The sequence below is a fragment of the Colletotrichum godetiae genome (genome assembly GCF_030913485.1).
Source record: "Colletotrichum godetiae strain CBS 193.32 chromosome Unknown BDP55scaffold_3, whole genome shotgun sequence".
Lineage (NCBI taxonomy): Eukaryota > Fungi > Ascomycota > Sordariomycetes > Glomerellales > Glomerellaceae > Colletotrichum > Colletotrichum godetiae.
The window spans coordinates 1826433-1841142 of NW_026851251.1; the positions used below are offsets into that span (position 1 = coordinate 1826433).

Genomic DNA, 14710 nt, shown 5'->3' on the forward strand with positions numbered 1-14710 from the left:
CCCTCCGTCCCCATTTCTGACCCTCGGGCTTGCGACGGTACCGATGGGCGAGACAAGAAGCACGCGCTCTTCTCTACGGAGTACGAGTCTACCTTCTTCTCTGCATCCGCAAAGTCCATGTGCCGTTGCCGGTTCCCTTCAAGACACACTACCTTACCCACCGGCAAGCTAATAACTCAGACACTTTTAGCCTTGCCTTGACGTGCTTGGAGTGACATTGGCTCCTTGGGGGTCCTTCTTGCAATAAAATGATACCTTCCCGCCCCTTGCTGGTGGTCTCAGATGCGAACATGTCCCTCTCTGCTCGTTCCTGTAAACTTTTGCATTCCACCCCTCCTCCCATACATCCCATCCAGCTTGCTTGCCCCCCTCCATCTTCTCTCGAGAGTACAGAGAGAGAGAGAGCTGATGCAAGCTTCCCAGTGACCTATCTACCTTGAGAGCTTCGGTTTTAGGTTCCCCGGCGGCTTGCTCAACTCAATTGACCTTTGGTTGAGCTGCGCCAGTACCAGTCCAGTCCAGTACCTTACACCAAGAGCCATTGGGCTTTTTCCCGGTCTCCGTACATAAACACACACGTAAAAAGGAACCCTCCTCGACTCTAACATTCCCATATCTACGTCCCTCCCCTCGCGCGCAGCCATGCCCAAGCTCCCCTCGCTGGTCCCAGCGGCCGTCGCCAAACCTCTCTACCGCGGTACCGAGCTCGTGAGAGGCGCCGTCGGCAGCCTGACCTGGGGACCGGCCCTCTCCGTAGCCAAGCCCGCCATCCTCTCCGTCTTTTCAAAGATTGAGCGCGGCACGCTCCTGCTCGTCGACGAACCCGCCGAGCTCCGGAGGGTGTTTGGCCAGAAGCTGGGCGCAAAGTACAACGAGAACCTCACCAACGGCGACCACGTCCCCCGCCGCGCGGATGCCGTGCCCCGCGTGGAGCTCGTCGTCAAGAGCGATGCGTTCTGGATGCGCCTGTTCTTGTTCGCCGACATGGGGTTCGCCGAGTCTTATATGCTGGGAGAGATAGAGTGCAAGGACTTGACTGCCTTCTTTCAGGTCAGTACTACCGCACACAAGCTGGCGCTGGCGCTGGTGGTTGTGTAGATTGGTCCTGTTTGGGTGGTGAATGTGGCTAACTTGCTACGGCATTACAGCTCTTCATCGTCAACCGCGAAGAAATGGGCAACGGAACGACCTGGATATCAAGCTTGTCCACCGCCGTCTCGAGCCTGGCGCGAACCACAAACACCCTATCCAACGCCCTCCTCAACATCTCGGCGCATTATGACATCAGCAACGACATGTTCGCCGCGTTCCTGTCGCCGGACATGACGTACTCGTGCCCCATCTGGAAACCCCAAAGCAGCGACCCGAGTGAACCCGAAGAGACGCTGGAAGAGGCGCAAATGACCAAGCTGCACCGCTTCATCGATGGCGCGCACATCAAGCCGTCGGATCATGTGCTGGAGATCGGCACGGGCTGGGGCTCCTTTGCGATCGAGGCGGTCAAGAAGACGGGCTGCCGCGTGACGAGCTTGACGCTCTCCAAGGAACAGAAGGCGCTCGCGGAGGAGCGCATCGAGGCTGCGGGCTTCTCGGACCGCATCGATGTCAGGCTTACGGATTACCGGGAGTTGGAGACGCCGGGCAGGCCGTTTGACAAGATTGTGTCCATTGAGATGCTGGAAGCCGTCGGTCAGGAGTTCCTGGCGACGTATTTTGCGCAAATGGATCGGTTGCTGAAGCAGGATGGGGGTGTCGCCGTCTTCCAGTGCATTACGATGCCTGAGGGTCGTCATGAAGCGTATTCCAAAGGTGAAGAGTAAGTCGCAAAGGTGACCCAAAGACGAGTTCGCGAGCTGACAGTTTCCAGTTTTATCAACCACTACATTTTCCCTGGAGGTTACCTCCCATCGATCACTCAGCTGCTGAACCACATCACCAAGGAGTCCAAGGGAACTCTCATCGTCGAAAAGGTCGAGAACATTGGTGGCCACTACTCAAAAACTCTGAGGCTGTGGAAGGAGGATTTCCTCCGCAACTTCGATTCCAAGATTCGCCCAGCCTTGAAACGTGAGCATGATGACATGACTGAAGAAGAAATAGATGTATTTAGAAGAAAGTGGGAGGTAAGACACATACCATCTATGCCTCTTGTGGTATTTCTAAGCTAATTTTGTCACGCAGTATTACTTCACATACTGCGAAGCCGGGTTCCGAACAAAGACGCTTGGCGACGTAATAATAACCGTTGGACGCGAGGGCGCTCTGGAGTTGATGGAAGGCATTCCGCTATGAAGAAAGTGGACATAATTGGGCTGTGTCATAATCCTGAAGACGCGGGCGCATGAGGCCCCCCGGGGCCTTGACGAGTTTAAAGCAGCGTAGAGGATAAAGACTCATTTCTTTTTCTTGGACTTATTAGACTTTGGCTTCGAATTTGTCGAAGCACCTCCAAATCGAGGAAAGCGGTTGGCGTGGTCCACATCAAATGCAGACTTGTGTTTCCTGAATAAAAGCATCGTCACGCGCGCGTCTTCGATACTCGAGTGAGCACCGCCTTGGATGGTGACCTTGAGCAACTCCTCTGCGAGTCTTCTTAGCGCCGGCTTGCTGCCGTTGCCGTACTGTCGAAACCCTGGGTGCTTGGCTGTATCGCGGATGTCTTGACCCGGGTGACTCAGTTTCAGGACGTCCAGATCGTGCTTGATATCGTGGGCCACCACTATCCTGTCTTTGAGAAGCGCGGCGACTTCCTTCTGGACCTCGTCGAAATCCCGAGCAAATCTCATGTGCTTGGGGAGAATCCCACTCACAGCACTCCGCCAGTCCGTCACCCGCTCTTGGGGCTTCACATACGAGTCATATACTTGGCGTCCGTGGAAGTCGACGATGCTCACGCGAGCCAAGACCGACTCGTATCCTCCGTCTCCAACACCGACCATTTCGCAATCGATGGCAATGTACTTGCCCACATCAAGGCCTCCTATGAGACCCGAGTTGATCTTGTCCTTTTCAGATCCGAGCATGGAGTTGTTCTTTATGCCGAGACCATAGGCCTCAGCGAGGGCTTCTGATGAGATGTCATTGTCCTCGGCCCAGAGAGCGAGTGACGGTGACGGGCCGACCTTGGGTTCGACTTCAACCTTTGAGCTTTGAGCAACACCCATGCGTCCGTTCCTTGCTTTTGTGGTCTTTGGGGTATGCGTAGGTACTCCAGATATTTTCGACGTTGTCTTCTTCTTTTTGGACTGTTGTTGGTCCGATGTTGAAAAGTCTGCTTTTCTCTTGACGCCTCCAGATGTCTTGGCCGGTGTAGTTGTGGAAGAAGACGTGCCTGCCGCTTTGAGTTGTGCCTGAAGCTTCTTCCAATTTGACGATAGCTCAGGGGCCATATTCTCTGTTTCTGAATGAGATGACTTCAAATACCACCACTCGTTTATCGGTGAGAGGAGACCGTGTAAGATTTTCCGAATTTACAAAATGGTAAATCAGAGACTCTTGAATGTGAAGTCTGCGATGAAAGTCAAGCCAAAGTGAGAGAAAATAGAAAAATGCAATTATCGAGGTCAGATGGAGTGGAGTCTCGGCGCCTGGGTTAGCGCATTTCTGCTGCAGGGGTACACGGCAGTTTCTTCACCGCCTTTGGGCAGTTCGCGGTTTCTGCCACACCACCTTCCTCTTCCTACAGCAGTTCAATCATCTTTTGCGACCGAGAGCAGCAAGTCAATTGTCGCATTTCATCAACATCCATCAATTATCAACCACCACATCGAGTATTCATCATGGCGGCACACGGCGCCAATGGCGAGGCCTCTGTCGGCTCTAGCGAGCCCCGACAAAAGGGAAAGGCCACCCCGGAAACAATCAGGTTCGTCAATACAACACCCCACCATCCCGACCTGGCAGCTCTCCATACGAGGGTTCTCAACTAACTTATCGGGCGCAGAGCAGGATGCATCGCCATGGTCAAGAAAGAAGGTATTCCACGCCGAGCCGAGATTCTTAGCATCAAAGAAACGAAGAGTGGTCGCCAATTCTACTGCAACTTCGACAATTTCAATAAGCGTCTCGACGAGTGGGTACCGACCATCCGGATCGATTTCGACCAAGATGTTGAGTGGCCATTACCCGACAAGGACAAGCCCAAAGATCCTAAGACGAAGAAAGGTGTTGCCACGTCAAAAAACAAGGTCTCCAAGAAGTCCCAAAAGAGACCTTCCAAGAGGGAGCAGTCTGCGCCGTCAGAGGCCGCGACACCGCACCCATGGACCGAGTTTGTCGAGTCGCAGAGTCGTAAGATGACGCCGACGGCCGAGGAGAGCCAGAGCCAGACTCCGGCAACGGGCGACGCAACAGCCACTCCCGCAGCAGGCGGCGATGATATGGAAATCGACCTGGAGGAGGAAGTCCAGAAGAAAGATTTACTTGGTGGCTTCAGCCGAGAAGACGAGATCGAAAAGCTGAGGACACACGGCTCTATGACGCAGAATCCCGCCGAGATCTCCCGAATTCGAAATATTTCCAAGGTCCAGTTTGGAAAGCACGACTTGTTCCCCTGGTACTTTTCCCCATACCCCGAGGTTTTCAACCAAGAAGATGTTATTTTCATCTGCGAGTTTTGCCTCGGGTACTATGGCGATGAAAAGTCATTTGTCAGGCACAGGCACAAGTGTACGCTGCAGCATCCTCCAGGAAACGAAATCTATCGCGACGAGTCGGTCTCCTTCTTCGAGATCGACGGCAGACGGCAACGTACGTACTGTCGTAATCTATGTCTCTTGTCCAAGATGTTCCTCGACCACAAGACACTATACTACGACGTCGACCCCTTCTTGTTCTACGTCATGACGAGTCGAAGCGACAAGGGCTGCCACATTATTGGTTACTTCTCCAAAGAAAAGGAGAGCGCGGACGGATACAACGTTGCTTGTATTCTGACCCTGCCTCAATACCAGCGCAAAGGCTATGGTCGATTGCTCATTCAGTTCTCGTACGAACTGTCAAGAATCGAAGGCAAGCTTGGGTCGCCAGAAAAACCGCTTTCTGATTTGGGTCTGCTGAGTTATCGGCAGTACTGGGGTGAAAACATTTTGGACCTCATCGTTGGCTACAATGAGCGCGATGAAAAGACTACGATTGAAGCCATCTCGACGGCTCTTGCCATAATTCCGCAGGACGTCGAGCACACCTTACAGGCGCTTAAGATGCAGGTGTATCATAAGGGAGAGCACAAGATTGTGATTCCAGAGAAGCTGATTCAGCAAAGGGAGAAGCAAAAGGTGAAGCAGAAAAGATTGATTGACTCGAGCAAGATCCAATGGAAGCCGCCAGTTTTTACGGCTTCTACGAGAACATGGGGTTGGTAAAAGGGATGTCCCTTAGACTGGCTGGTGTCGACGATGAGACGTTTGAAAAGACATTGTGTTTAAAGCATTTGATACCCCTATATTTTACCACTCTTCAATAAACAAACATACCCCAACTCGATTGAGCAGTCTTGGTGAAGAAGAATTGATGATGATATTGCCGGCCAAGGGTCGCCCGCTATGATTGCGAAATGTCGCGTGGGGCCAGCGCATTTCCTATCTCTGGCGCCTCCGCATTCGGAGGCGACAACCTTGACCTTCACTCTGACATACAACTATAAGTAATCAATTCCTTGCAGTCAATCAAGGTCGTCTTTAGATTCCATCAGTGAACCAAAAAATTCGAGCGGAGGTAATGAAGCATAGCGTGACGACTGTATCAAAACACCTCACTTGCCACCAACGACTCCTCTCTCACCATACCCGCATCTCATCCACTTGCGCGATCATTGTAGAGACTCGTAGGCTGTCATTCACTTCTACGCACTCGCCTTCGCCGCGATTCTTCTCAGCCTCGACAAACTTCGTCACATCATCCAGAATGAACGTCCCTTTGCACAAAAAGCCAATCAACCTCCTCCGAGGCTGGCCCTCGCCATCCCTGCTCCCAGCCGCAGCCCTCTCCGCCGCGGCCGTCAAGACCCTGGCCGACCCCGCCGCCTACGTCCCGGGGCTCCAGTACGGTCCGGACCCGGGATACCAGCCTCTCCGCGAGTCCATCGCCCGCTGGCTGGCAGCATTTTACCCCGCCGTCGACCCCGCACCTCCGTTGGCCGCCGATGATGCCACCAGCACCAGCAACAGCACCAGCGTCGCTGCCGGCCACCACCCGCCCGACGTCCGGCGCATCTGCGTCACGGGCGGCGCGAGCCAGAATTTGGCGTGTATCTTGCAGTCCTTTACTGATCCGCTCTATACGAAGAATGTCTGGATGGTGGCGCCGTGCTACTTTCTCGCCTGCCCCATATTTGCTGACGCTGGATTTGACGGGCGTCTAAAGGCTGTTCCCGAGGATGACGATGGTATTGATATCGAGTATTTAAGAAAAGGACTCGAGGCCGCAGGAGAAGGCGGCGATGAGGTGAGTTTCTCTACGTTGGAGTGTTGCTACGAGCAGCCCACCCACTTCTTCTTCATCTCATCGTAAATAGTCTCACGGCATGCCATCAATAATGAAGAAGAAAAAGAACTCGAGCTAACATCCATCAACAGCACTTCAAAGAAGCCAAAAAGAGAAAGCTCTACCGCCACATCATCTACCTGGTCCCAACTTGTTCCAACCCAACAGGCAAAACAATGTCCCTCAAGCGCCGCCACGAGCTCGTCCACCTCGCCCGCAAACACGACGCCCTCCTCGTCTCCGACGACGTCTACGACTTCCTGCAATGGCCCCTCTCCACCGCCCCAGGACCAGGCTATACGCCCGAAATGCGCATCCCCCGCCTCGTAGACATTGACCGCAGCCTAGGCGTCCCCGACGCCTCCTTCGGCAACGCAGTCTCCAACGGCTCCTTTAGCAAAATCGTCGCCCCGGGTGTACGGACGGGCTGGGCCGAGGGCAGTCCCGCGTTCGCGTATGGTTTATCGCAGACGGGTTCGACTTGCAGCGGTGGCGCGCCGAGCCAGTTGGCTGCCATGATGGTCGCGGAGCTCCTCGAGAGCGGCGAGCTGCAGAGACAGCTTGACGAGGCGACGCGCCCTGCGCTCGCGAGGCGGCATGGGGCTATGATGGCTGCTATCTCGAAGTATATCCAACAGCCGCTGGGCGAGGGGGTTGTTGTGCGCGGGTCGGCGTTGAAGGGGGCCGAGGTGTTTGGCGGGTACTTTGTGTGGTTTAGTTTGCCCGAGGGCATGTCGAGTCGGGAGGTTGCTGTGCGGGCCAAGGAGACGGAGAGTCTTGTGGTTGGGCACGGCGGGCAGTTTGAGGTGCATGGGGATGAGGATGCTGCGAGGTTTGATCGGGAGATTCGGTTATGTTTTTCGTGGGAGCCGGAAGAGGATGTTGTGGAGGGTGTTAAGAGGCTGGGGGCGGTGTTGAAGGCTATGAAGGATGGTGTTGCGTGGAAGTCCTCGAGCACGTTGGACGTAGATAACGTCAAATAAGACGGCGAACAGTCACTTTCCACAGCTTGTGACTACTCTCTTCGTATTAAGCTTGATTGAAACTGATCTACCGCCATGAGGACTACATTCGAGGGATTTGCTTCGTTGTCACCCTATCACATAGGCGTAAACTATCCCACGTTTACTTAAGACCTTCAGGAATCTGAATGGCTTCTCCGTACGTACAGTCACTTGAAAACATTGATTTGTTCATGAGTGGGAAGATTCCTTGGAATGGAAGACCTCGGAGGCGAGTAAAAAAACCGGATTGACTGAGGACCGATAGGACCCGCTATCCACATCATCCCAGATGGAGACCGCAGCCCAGCTCTAAGGCGGAACCACTGTCGAGAAAATGACATGAAGGAAAACACGCTCCTCGCCTTTGGTGACGAGGCGGATTCCAGGGGGTTGCGACTTCCCATCCCTAGCTCTTGCCGTTGCCAGCATATTCGGGTGTATTTCCTGGTGCTGGCGAGGGAGGGAGGAGGAAGGATGGAAGGAAGGGTTTGACAATAATTAGATCGATAGCTCTGCTAAGAGTTGGATAAACCTGGCAATCCAGCTGTAAGTCTGAATAAGACAAAGAAGCCAATTCAATCCCTCCTGACGGTTTCGCAAAAGCCCAGGTGGTCATGAAAAAAGGTGCTACAGAATAATGGCTATAGTGTGTGGTTTTGACTTCATATACCTAGTGGATCAAGATGGTTGCCACTGAAATTGCCTCTCTAGTCAGGTATCGATGGCAAGTGATTGTTCAGAAGAACGGAATACAATTTTGATGGTAGCCCTAAGATACCAACGTCGGGGAGAATTCTCATCAAACAGCACTATTCTTTATCGATCACATGCCAAGCAGTTGACTTCGACTTCGATCTGTGAAGTTCATCCACGGAGCAATGAGCAAACTTCTAGACTAGAAGTGGAAATTTTCTCAAGCTTTACGTTGCTCCCAGTTTTATCCCTGTCCTGTCTACCTGAGAAATGGTTCTACAATGCGCTTGAGTAAAACCCGCCTCTATAAGGTTCACATTGGAAATTGGACAGAATCATGTACGTATCCTCGTTACTGTACTTACAATTCCAAACGTCCCGGGATCAATGGGGTTCTTTCTAATCGCAAGACCCAGGTTCTGAAAGGATTCATACACGGAACCGAACCCAGACCTGAGTATTGTTACCGCTGACGAACTTCCAAAACCGACCGTCGAAATTGCATTCGCTAAACGGGCAGAGCAAGAGCTTCACACCAGTATCAACGGCAATATGTAATAGCACTGCGGCTTTGGTTTGCGATGGAAAAAACTAAATGATATCGCGGGCGCCTTCCCCGATCCGCTAGGTGTTTCCACCAGCCACGAAAAGATCGAAGCCAAGGTTTCGGAGAACACGATTCTAGGCTCACTATAAAGTGGCTCACTGTAAAGTGACAGAGGCGCAGCGGTGAGGACAACCAAGCATTATTAAAGGATCTCGTGGAGGCTGGGATTTGAGGGCTTGAAGTATAGGCTACCGGAGAGCTGGAGAGCCTCAGGCGCGGGATATCGTCATTGAGAGTGGGGGGGTTTCACGGGTCTTCCCTTTGACATCAGCGGACTACCTACCTCTCGATGGGAAGTGGTCGTAAGAGGCGTGTGGCTTGAGACGGGGTCTCGTCGTTTGGTGGTTGTGGCGGCGGCGGTGGCCCGGGGTTAAACTTGTTGCGGGATGTCTTTAATGGGTGCGTTGTGTCTTGATCGGTTTGCCGGCTTCCTTGATTTTGGAGTTCGGCAGATAAGGTTTAAATGCAAGTTTAATGAGTTTGTGATGACTGACAGGAATCAGTCCTCATGTAGGTGGTCCGTCAGTAGATAGCCATCGCTTAAGTATTGCTGTTGGGAGTGGAACGGGATATACGAGCACCATTGGCCTTTGTACGGCGCCCTTGCATTCTAGTAAACATTGCGGCATGAATATTCCTGCGACGTGGGACTGGTCATTCTTTTGGTACGACCGAGGTTCAAATGAGGTTCGAATAGAAATACATCATTGATAAGTGTAATCAAAAAGCTGCAGAGTTGACTGTAATCGTTGAAAAGAGTCGAAAGAAACATATGCCAAGATTTCGGAACGGTGGAGGAGGCGGCCGCATGTCTCCGTAAGTAAGACGAATCCGACATCTCGGGTCCCCCGCTCCGTCTCCCCTGCAAGTGACAACCAACGGGAAGACGGTAATGCATGCACAGCTTTGCCGCGAGCTGTTACCAAACCGCCGGGATCCCAGAGACGTCACTGCTTTTGGTTCTCATCCTAGCTATTACCTAGAAACTGTAAAGCTTGTGGGTTTTGGCTCTAGTTTCTACTCAAAAGTGTGTTTCCGCAATCGCTTGAGTCTCTCTAATCTCTCTTCCTCCCTCTCCAAGCTTGATAGTCTTCCGCAAACGGAATCAGCCACCGTACCTGGGAGAGGCTAGACCCGGGCCCCCGATCACCACGTTAGCAGCGAATGACTTCCTTTGATCTACTATTTCGCAAACAAGGAATCGATTCGCTCTTTGCCATGAGACATAAACTCAGTCTAATCCCCAGGCGGGCCTCCCCAGAACCCCTGGGCCTGGATTTCCCTGTCTTTTCCTTCTATTTTTCCTTTCCCCTCTCCGCGAACCGGGAGAAACGTACGAAAAAGGAGCCAAGAAGAAGAGAGGTAGAAGAAGGATACACCACTACCACGACTACTCTTTCGTAATGCCTCCTTGAATCGACCACTCCTCCGCCGCCTGCAAAGATTGCTCCTGTATAACGGACCCCGCACCTTTGCTGTTGTCGAAGCCCACCTTTGCTGTGACATCGATGGCGCTCCAGTTGGCGGATGGCCTGCCGGACTGTGCCGTGAGTTTTCCTACCATATGTTGGGCTTTTTGTGGCTCTTTCTGGGATTGATAACATAACGTCATGGGAAAGTTGAAGCTGACGATGATTTCGGTTGCGTTTCTAGACACCGTGTCTGACGCAGGCCGTCAACATTACAACATGTGCCGTCGCCAACTTGACGACGACATGCCTATGCCAGGACAAGCACGCCATTGATTCCTTTCGCGTTTGTATACGTGCGGTGTGTGATTTGGAGCAGTCTTTACGTGAGACATCCCCTTTTCCTAGCTTGACAATTTACGGAGCACAGCTCTCCGTCATCTTCCTTGCTTCTTGGTAGATATGATACACATCCACTATATCTTGTTATTGAGAGTAACGCGAATGATGTACTTTAGCTAACAGTGACCCATTCAGTTGCCAAGAACATGACATGGACAACATGCGGGTATCCATATCACCACCAGACGGGTTCGATCGCCGGCAAAGTCACACTGGTGATCATCACCGCCGTCTTTGTCCTGGCTCGGCTGCTCTCCAAGTTCCTAAGGCTGTCAACGTGGGGACCGGACGACTTCACGTTGATATTGGGATATGTAATATCCAACCAGGCATCGCGGCAAGACCTTTGCCGGCGTTTACTTGAAGATGGCTCAACTGACAGCTTGCCAGTTATTTTCCATCTCTTTCGCCATTTCCAAGTTCCAAGGTAGGTTTTCTCTTGGACACTCTCACAATGTACCAAGACATACCAGTAGGGGAAATTCATCTAACACAAATAACAGGATACCAACTCGGCATCGGCCGCGACATCTGGACCCTCTCCTACGACGAAATAACCCGCTTCATGCAAGTCTTCTTCGCCTTTGAAGTAATCTACACCCTCTCCATCTCCGCCCTCAAAGCCTCCATCCTCTTCTTCTACATCCGCGTCTTCAGTATGGTCTCCCGCACCTTCTCCCTCGTCCTTTGGTGCACCCAAGCCTTCAATTTCATATTCTGCCTCGCCTTCACCGTCGCCAACCTGAACCAGTGCCGCCCCTTCAGCAACGCCTGGGAGGCCTGGGACGGCCGCCACCCGGGATATTGCATTAACGTCTATGCCATGTTCATCGCGCACGCGGCGATTAATATCGCGCTGGATGTGTGGATGTTGGGGTTGCCGGTCACGCAGGTGCTGTGGTTGAATTTGAGAAAGAGGCAAAAGGTTGAGATTGTGGTTATGTTTGGATTGGGTGTTTTGTGAGTTTGATCTTACCTCATCACCCCCTTGAGCAATCTGTTTAGGGATATGTAGTCGTCTTCAACATGAAAAGGCACTAACACCTCACTTCCAAACAGCATCACAATCGTCAGCGCAGTCCGTCTACGAGTCCTCCTAAGCCTCGAAGGCTTCCAAGACCCAACCTGTAAGGCCCCATCCCCACAACGAATCTCCCCCTTTAAAATACCTACGATGCTAATCTGCCCTCGAAACAAACAGACGACGCCTTCTACCTCCACATGTGGTCCTACATCGAACTCTCCGTCGGCATCATCGTAGCATGCCTCCCCTCAACCCGCCAAGTCTGGCGCCACCTCGTCCCCAGGTTCCTACGGCTGGTCGGCCTGGGGACCCCACCGCACCACGAAAGACCAGGCGATTCAGCAAAGAAGCTTCGCGATATTCTGTTCATGAGCACGAACGGAGGAGGAGAAGGAGGAGGAGGAGAGCAGCACTCATCGTCGGCGGGACCTTCGAGTCCGAGTGGGTCGTCGACTCGGCGTCCTGATATGCACTGTAATTTGTAATACCCCATTTGTATACCTTAGTTATTTATGTTCCTTTGAATAGTAAATTTGTCTCTGGATATTGCCTGATGTGTCGATAAGGGCATGATGAATGCTCTCACCCGAACCTCCATAAACCCAACGCAAAGTCACATTATCTGCACCTTCAAATGAGCATCTCGATAAACCCGGTACTTTTCCTTAGCTCAGAAATTAAGCACGCATGCATGACAACATCACAATCAAGACGAGATGGACAAAGGCACGGTGAAAACGGAGTTTTCATTATTTGTTTGTGTATTTTCTGAACTGCAATTACCCTGGACGTCAACTGCCCATAAAGTAGCCTACTGTCCTTCCGCTGGCAGTGACCGAGTAAACGCTTTGTTTAAAAAAAAAGACACTCATCCATTTCCGAGTCCTGTAGTCTCACCTCTCCGTTGCACATCAGGTGTTTGTACAAGACCGCGTTGCCCCTCCCGATACTCCCAGGACACCCGCCAGCCAACCTTCCTTTGACCTCCCGGCCGTTCGTTATGCGTGTCATGGTTATGAATCGTACGAAGAAACACCGGACCTTGGTCAACATGACCAGTGTTTTTCCTCTCTGACCTAAAAAGGCGGGCAAGGGGGTTCTCGTATCGGGTTGGTAGCGTTATTCAATGGGAGGAAGATCGAGCTCGTTTGTGTCGTGAGAGTGAAAGAGAAGAAAATCACAAAAAGATTTCGCTCTCGCTTCCATCCACCCCTTTGTCCGCGTCTTGGCCAGATTTCCCGGCCGGTCAAGCTCATATATCGACCGACCAAAGCGATTCGATCGAGTCAGGGTCCGTAAAGTCTGAAAACGCAAAGCGCTCTCTGCGAAAATAATCAAGGTTTTCGAGATGGTACACACTGCCTACCGCTCGTGGCGGAGCAGTTCGTACATGCTACAGTTGCAGCATGCGGAACAATATTTGTGCGGTGTTCGTCGGCCGTTGATACTGCCGGCTGCGATTGGTAGTGTATGTTAACCACCACAGGTCAACAGAGTTGTGTGGGGTTTGAAAGTTGTAGTGATGGCAGCTTCTTAGGCTGCCTGCGTTGGGGTAGTTCTGCGGGACCAGTTCTCGGACCCGCGGCCACGGTAGCCACCGCGACCTCCTCGGCTTGGGGGAGGTGTCGAACTGCTTGCCTCACCAGAGTACGAAGGCTCTCGCCCTTTGCCGCCTCGATGATTAGGGCCCGATCCACGCTGCCCACCGCCACCACGCCCGCTGGACCGTCGTGGATTGCTTCCTGATCTGGAGAAAGAAAGCGGAACAGTCCTGGCATCGGCCATACCGGGAAGAAGAATGCGATAGACACTGCCGCTAGTCGACATCTCATGGGGGAACCACAAGGAGCGAACAGTCTCGATGTCAGAAACCCAGAAGCGCCTGGGCAGAGGCTTGATGGGGGCGGAAGTAGGCTGCCATGCAGCCTCTGGAGTCTTATGGGGAAGATGAATCCGTGGAAGCGATCCCATTTCCTGCTCCTCGAAACATTCCTCCGCCAGTGGCTTTGTAGTGAAAGACTTCACATCGTCTGACAAGTTCTGGGTGACTGAGCGAGGTAGAGAGACAGTAGCCGGATCGTAGTGGCCAGAGTAGTCGAGAGCACTCTTAGTGACAGGCTCGACACCGGGTGCCTTTGGTGGAGAGTTGGGCTTTCGTCCCGTGAGCAGGTTGTTGATCCTATCTTGCCAGTTCTCGTTTCCTGCGGAATCTTGCGACCGCTGGGATACGTGGTTCTGCTGATAAGGTCCACGACCATGAGCTGCCTGGCCATCTTTGTAACCAGCCGGCGTTGCCCAAGCAAATGGCCCAGTCGACCTTGCTGCCGCTGATTGCGCCGCCGCAGCTGAAGGTGGTAACTTGACAACGGGATGCGGTCGGGGAAGAGACACGTGAGGGTGCATGGCGTCTCCATCGAAGGCCGGATGACCTAGCATATCCGGGGGCGGTGGAGAAGGTGAGTTGGGCCTCGATGGTTCCGCATGGGAAGCTGAGGAATCGTGCCTGCTGTCCTTGGGAGGGAAGAACCTGGAGGAACTTCGAGACTGAGTGGCAGCTGACGGTCCTGTGGGGGGTAATACAGATGAATGGTCAACAGCGCCAGCAGCGCGAGCAACATCGTGGTGAATAACATGTGCAGGATCGCGTCTTCCGTCTCCAGATGGCCGCCAAGTATCTTTAATCGTGGCTTGTGCTTGTTCAATAGTAAGCCCGCGCTCCACCAAAGTCCGATCACGTTCGAGGCGCTGTGACCTCTTCTCGTCGAGTACGATCTTGTCCCCTTCCAGAACCGAGTGGGCCCATCTGTTTCTCATCTCATTCACTTCGCGAGCATTGCCCGTGGTAGGACGAGCCTGGGGAACGGGCGGCATCTGAACCTGCGCTCGCTGCGCGCTGGGGGGTGCTATAGGTGCTGGACCCTTTCCGGCTGCTTGTGGCTCTGGCAAACGACCCAAGTCAGTATTAAAGGTGCCGTTGCCCAGTCCGCGATCATTGTTAGGCGATCCCCAGACGTTACGAGGAGCCTGAGGGCCAGCCGCGCCCCAAGTTGGAAGCCGTTCTTGTTGAGGTGTAGGCGCGACCCATGAG

The 14710-nt window shown here is 52.9% G+C and overlaps 6 protein-coding genes across 6 annotated transcripts; 4 read left to right on the top strand and 2 right to left on the bottom strand.

Moving 5' to 3' along the window:
- Positions 1 to 642: 642 nt before the first annotated feature.
- BDP55DRAFT_540834 (cyclopropane-fatty-acyl-phospholipid synthase) lies at positions 643 to 2292 on the top strand (the record flags this gene model as incomplete). Its single annotated transcript, XM_060568157.1, has 4 exons — positions 643 to 1050; positions 1149 to 1816; positions 1868 to 2123; positions 2182 to 2292. 4 exons carry the CDS (start codon positions 643 to 645, stop codon positions 2290 to 2292), a joined length of 1443 nt encoding a protein of 480 aa, XP_060435936.1.
- BDP55DRAFT_646059 (RNA exonuclease 4) lies at positions 2038 to 3590 on the bottom strand. The gene is made up of 2 exons (XM_060573680.1): positions 2137 to 3590; positions 2038 to 2059 (listed from the first exon to the last, which is right to left on the bottom strand). The coding sequence occupies exon 1, from the start codon at positions 3387 to 3389 to the stop codon at positions 2394 to 2396; it is 996 nt and encodes a 331-aa protein (XP_060435937.1). The 5' UTR covers positions 3390 to 3590; the 3' UTR covers positions 2038 to 2059; positions 2137 to 2393.
- A 78-nt stretch (positions 3591 to 3668) lies between these two features.
- On the top strand, positions 3669 to 5479 carry BDP55DRAFT_646060 (MOZ/SAS family protein). Its single transcript, XM_060573681.1, has 2 exons — positions 3669 to 3865; positions 3944 to 5479. The coding sequence occupies exons 1-2, from the start codon at positions 3780 to 3782 to the stop codon at positions 5361 to 5363; spliced, it is 1506 nt and encodes a 501-aa protein (XP_060435938.1). The 5' UTR covers positions 3669 to 3779; the 3' UTR covers positions 5364 to 5479.
- A 425-nt stretch (positions 5480 to 5904) lies between these two features.
- On the top strand, positions 5905 to 7466 carry BDP55DRAFT_723776 (aminotransferase; the record flags this gene model as incomplete). The annotated part of the gene is made up of 2 exons (XM_060578793.1): positions 5905 to 6444; positions 6576 to 7466. 2 exons carry the CDS (start codon positions 5905 to 5907, stop codon positions 7464 to 7466), a joined length of 1431 nt encoding a protein of 476 aa, XP_060435939.1.
- A 2421-nt stretch (positions 7467 to 9887) lies between these two features.
- On the top strand, positions 9888 to 12166 carry BDP55DRAFT_646066 (uncharacterized protein). Its single transcript, XM_060573682.1, has 7 exons — positions 9888 to 10334; positions 10441 to 10582; positions 10734 to 10912; positions 10989 to 11025; positions 11102 to 11558; positions 11658 to 11725; positions 11800 to 12166. The coding sequence occupies exons 1-7, from the start codon at positions 10296 to 10298 to the stop codon at positions 12105 to 12107; spliced, it is 1230 nt and encodes a 409-aa protein (XP_060435940.1). The 5' UTR covers positions 9888 to 10295; the 3' UTR covers positions 12108 to 12166.
- A 989-nt stretch (positions 12167 to 13155) lies between these two features.
- BDP55DRAFT_626834 (uncharacterized protein) lies at positions 13156 to 14681 on the bottom strand (the record flags this gene model as incomplete). The annotated part of the gene is made up of 1 exon (XM_060571675.1): positions 13156 to 14681. A coding segment is annotated over one exon (1526 nt), but the record flags the coding sequence as incomplete, so codon positions are not given.
- Between the last annotated feature and the right edge of the window lie 29 nt (positions 14682 to 14710).

Coding starts and splice junctions, on each gene's coding strand:
- BDP55DRAFT_646059 (XM_060573680.1), bottom strand. CDS start 3,389: ATGGCCCCTGAGCTATCGTCAAATTGGAAGAAGCTTCAGGCACAACTC.
- BDP55DRAFT_646060 (XM_060573681.1), top strand. CDS start 3,780: ATGGCGGCACACGGCGCCAATGGCGAGGCCTCTGTCGGCTCTAGCGAG. Junction 3,866..3,943: donor GCCACCCCGGAAACAATCAG/GTTCGTCAATAC, acceptor TATCGGGCGCAG/AGCAGGATGCATCGCCATGG.
- BDP55DRAFT_646066 (XM_060573682.1), top strand. CDS start 10,296: ATGGCGCTCCAGTTGGCGGATGGCCTGCCGGACTGTGCC. Junction 10,913..10,988: donor TCACGTTGATATTGGGATAT/GTAATATCCAAC, acceptor ACAGCTTGCCAG/TTATTTTCCATCTCTTTCGC. Junction 11,026..11,101: donor CGCCATTTCCAAGTTCCAAG/GTAGGTTTTCTC, acceptor CACAAATAACAG/GATACCAACTCGGCATCGGC.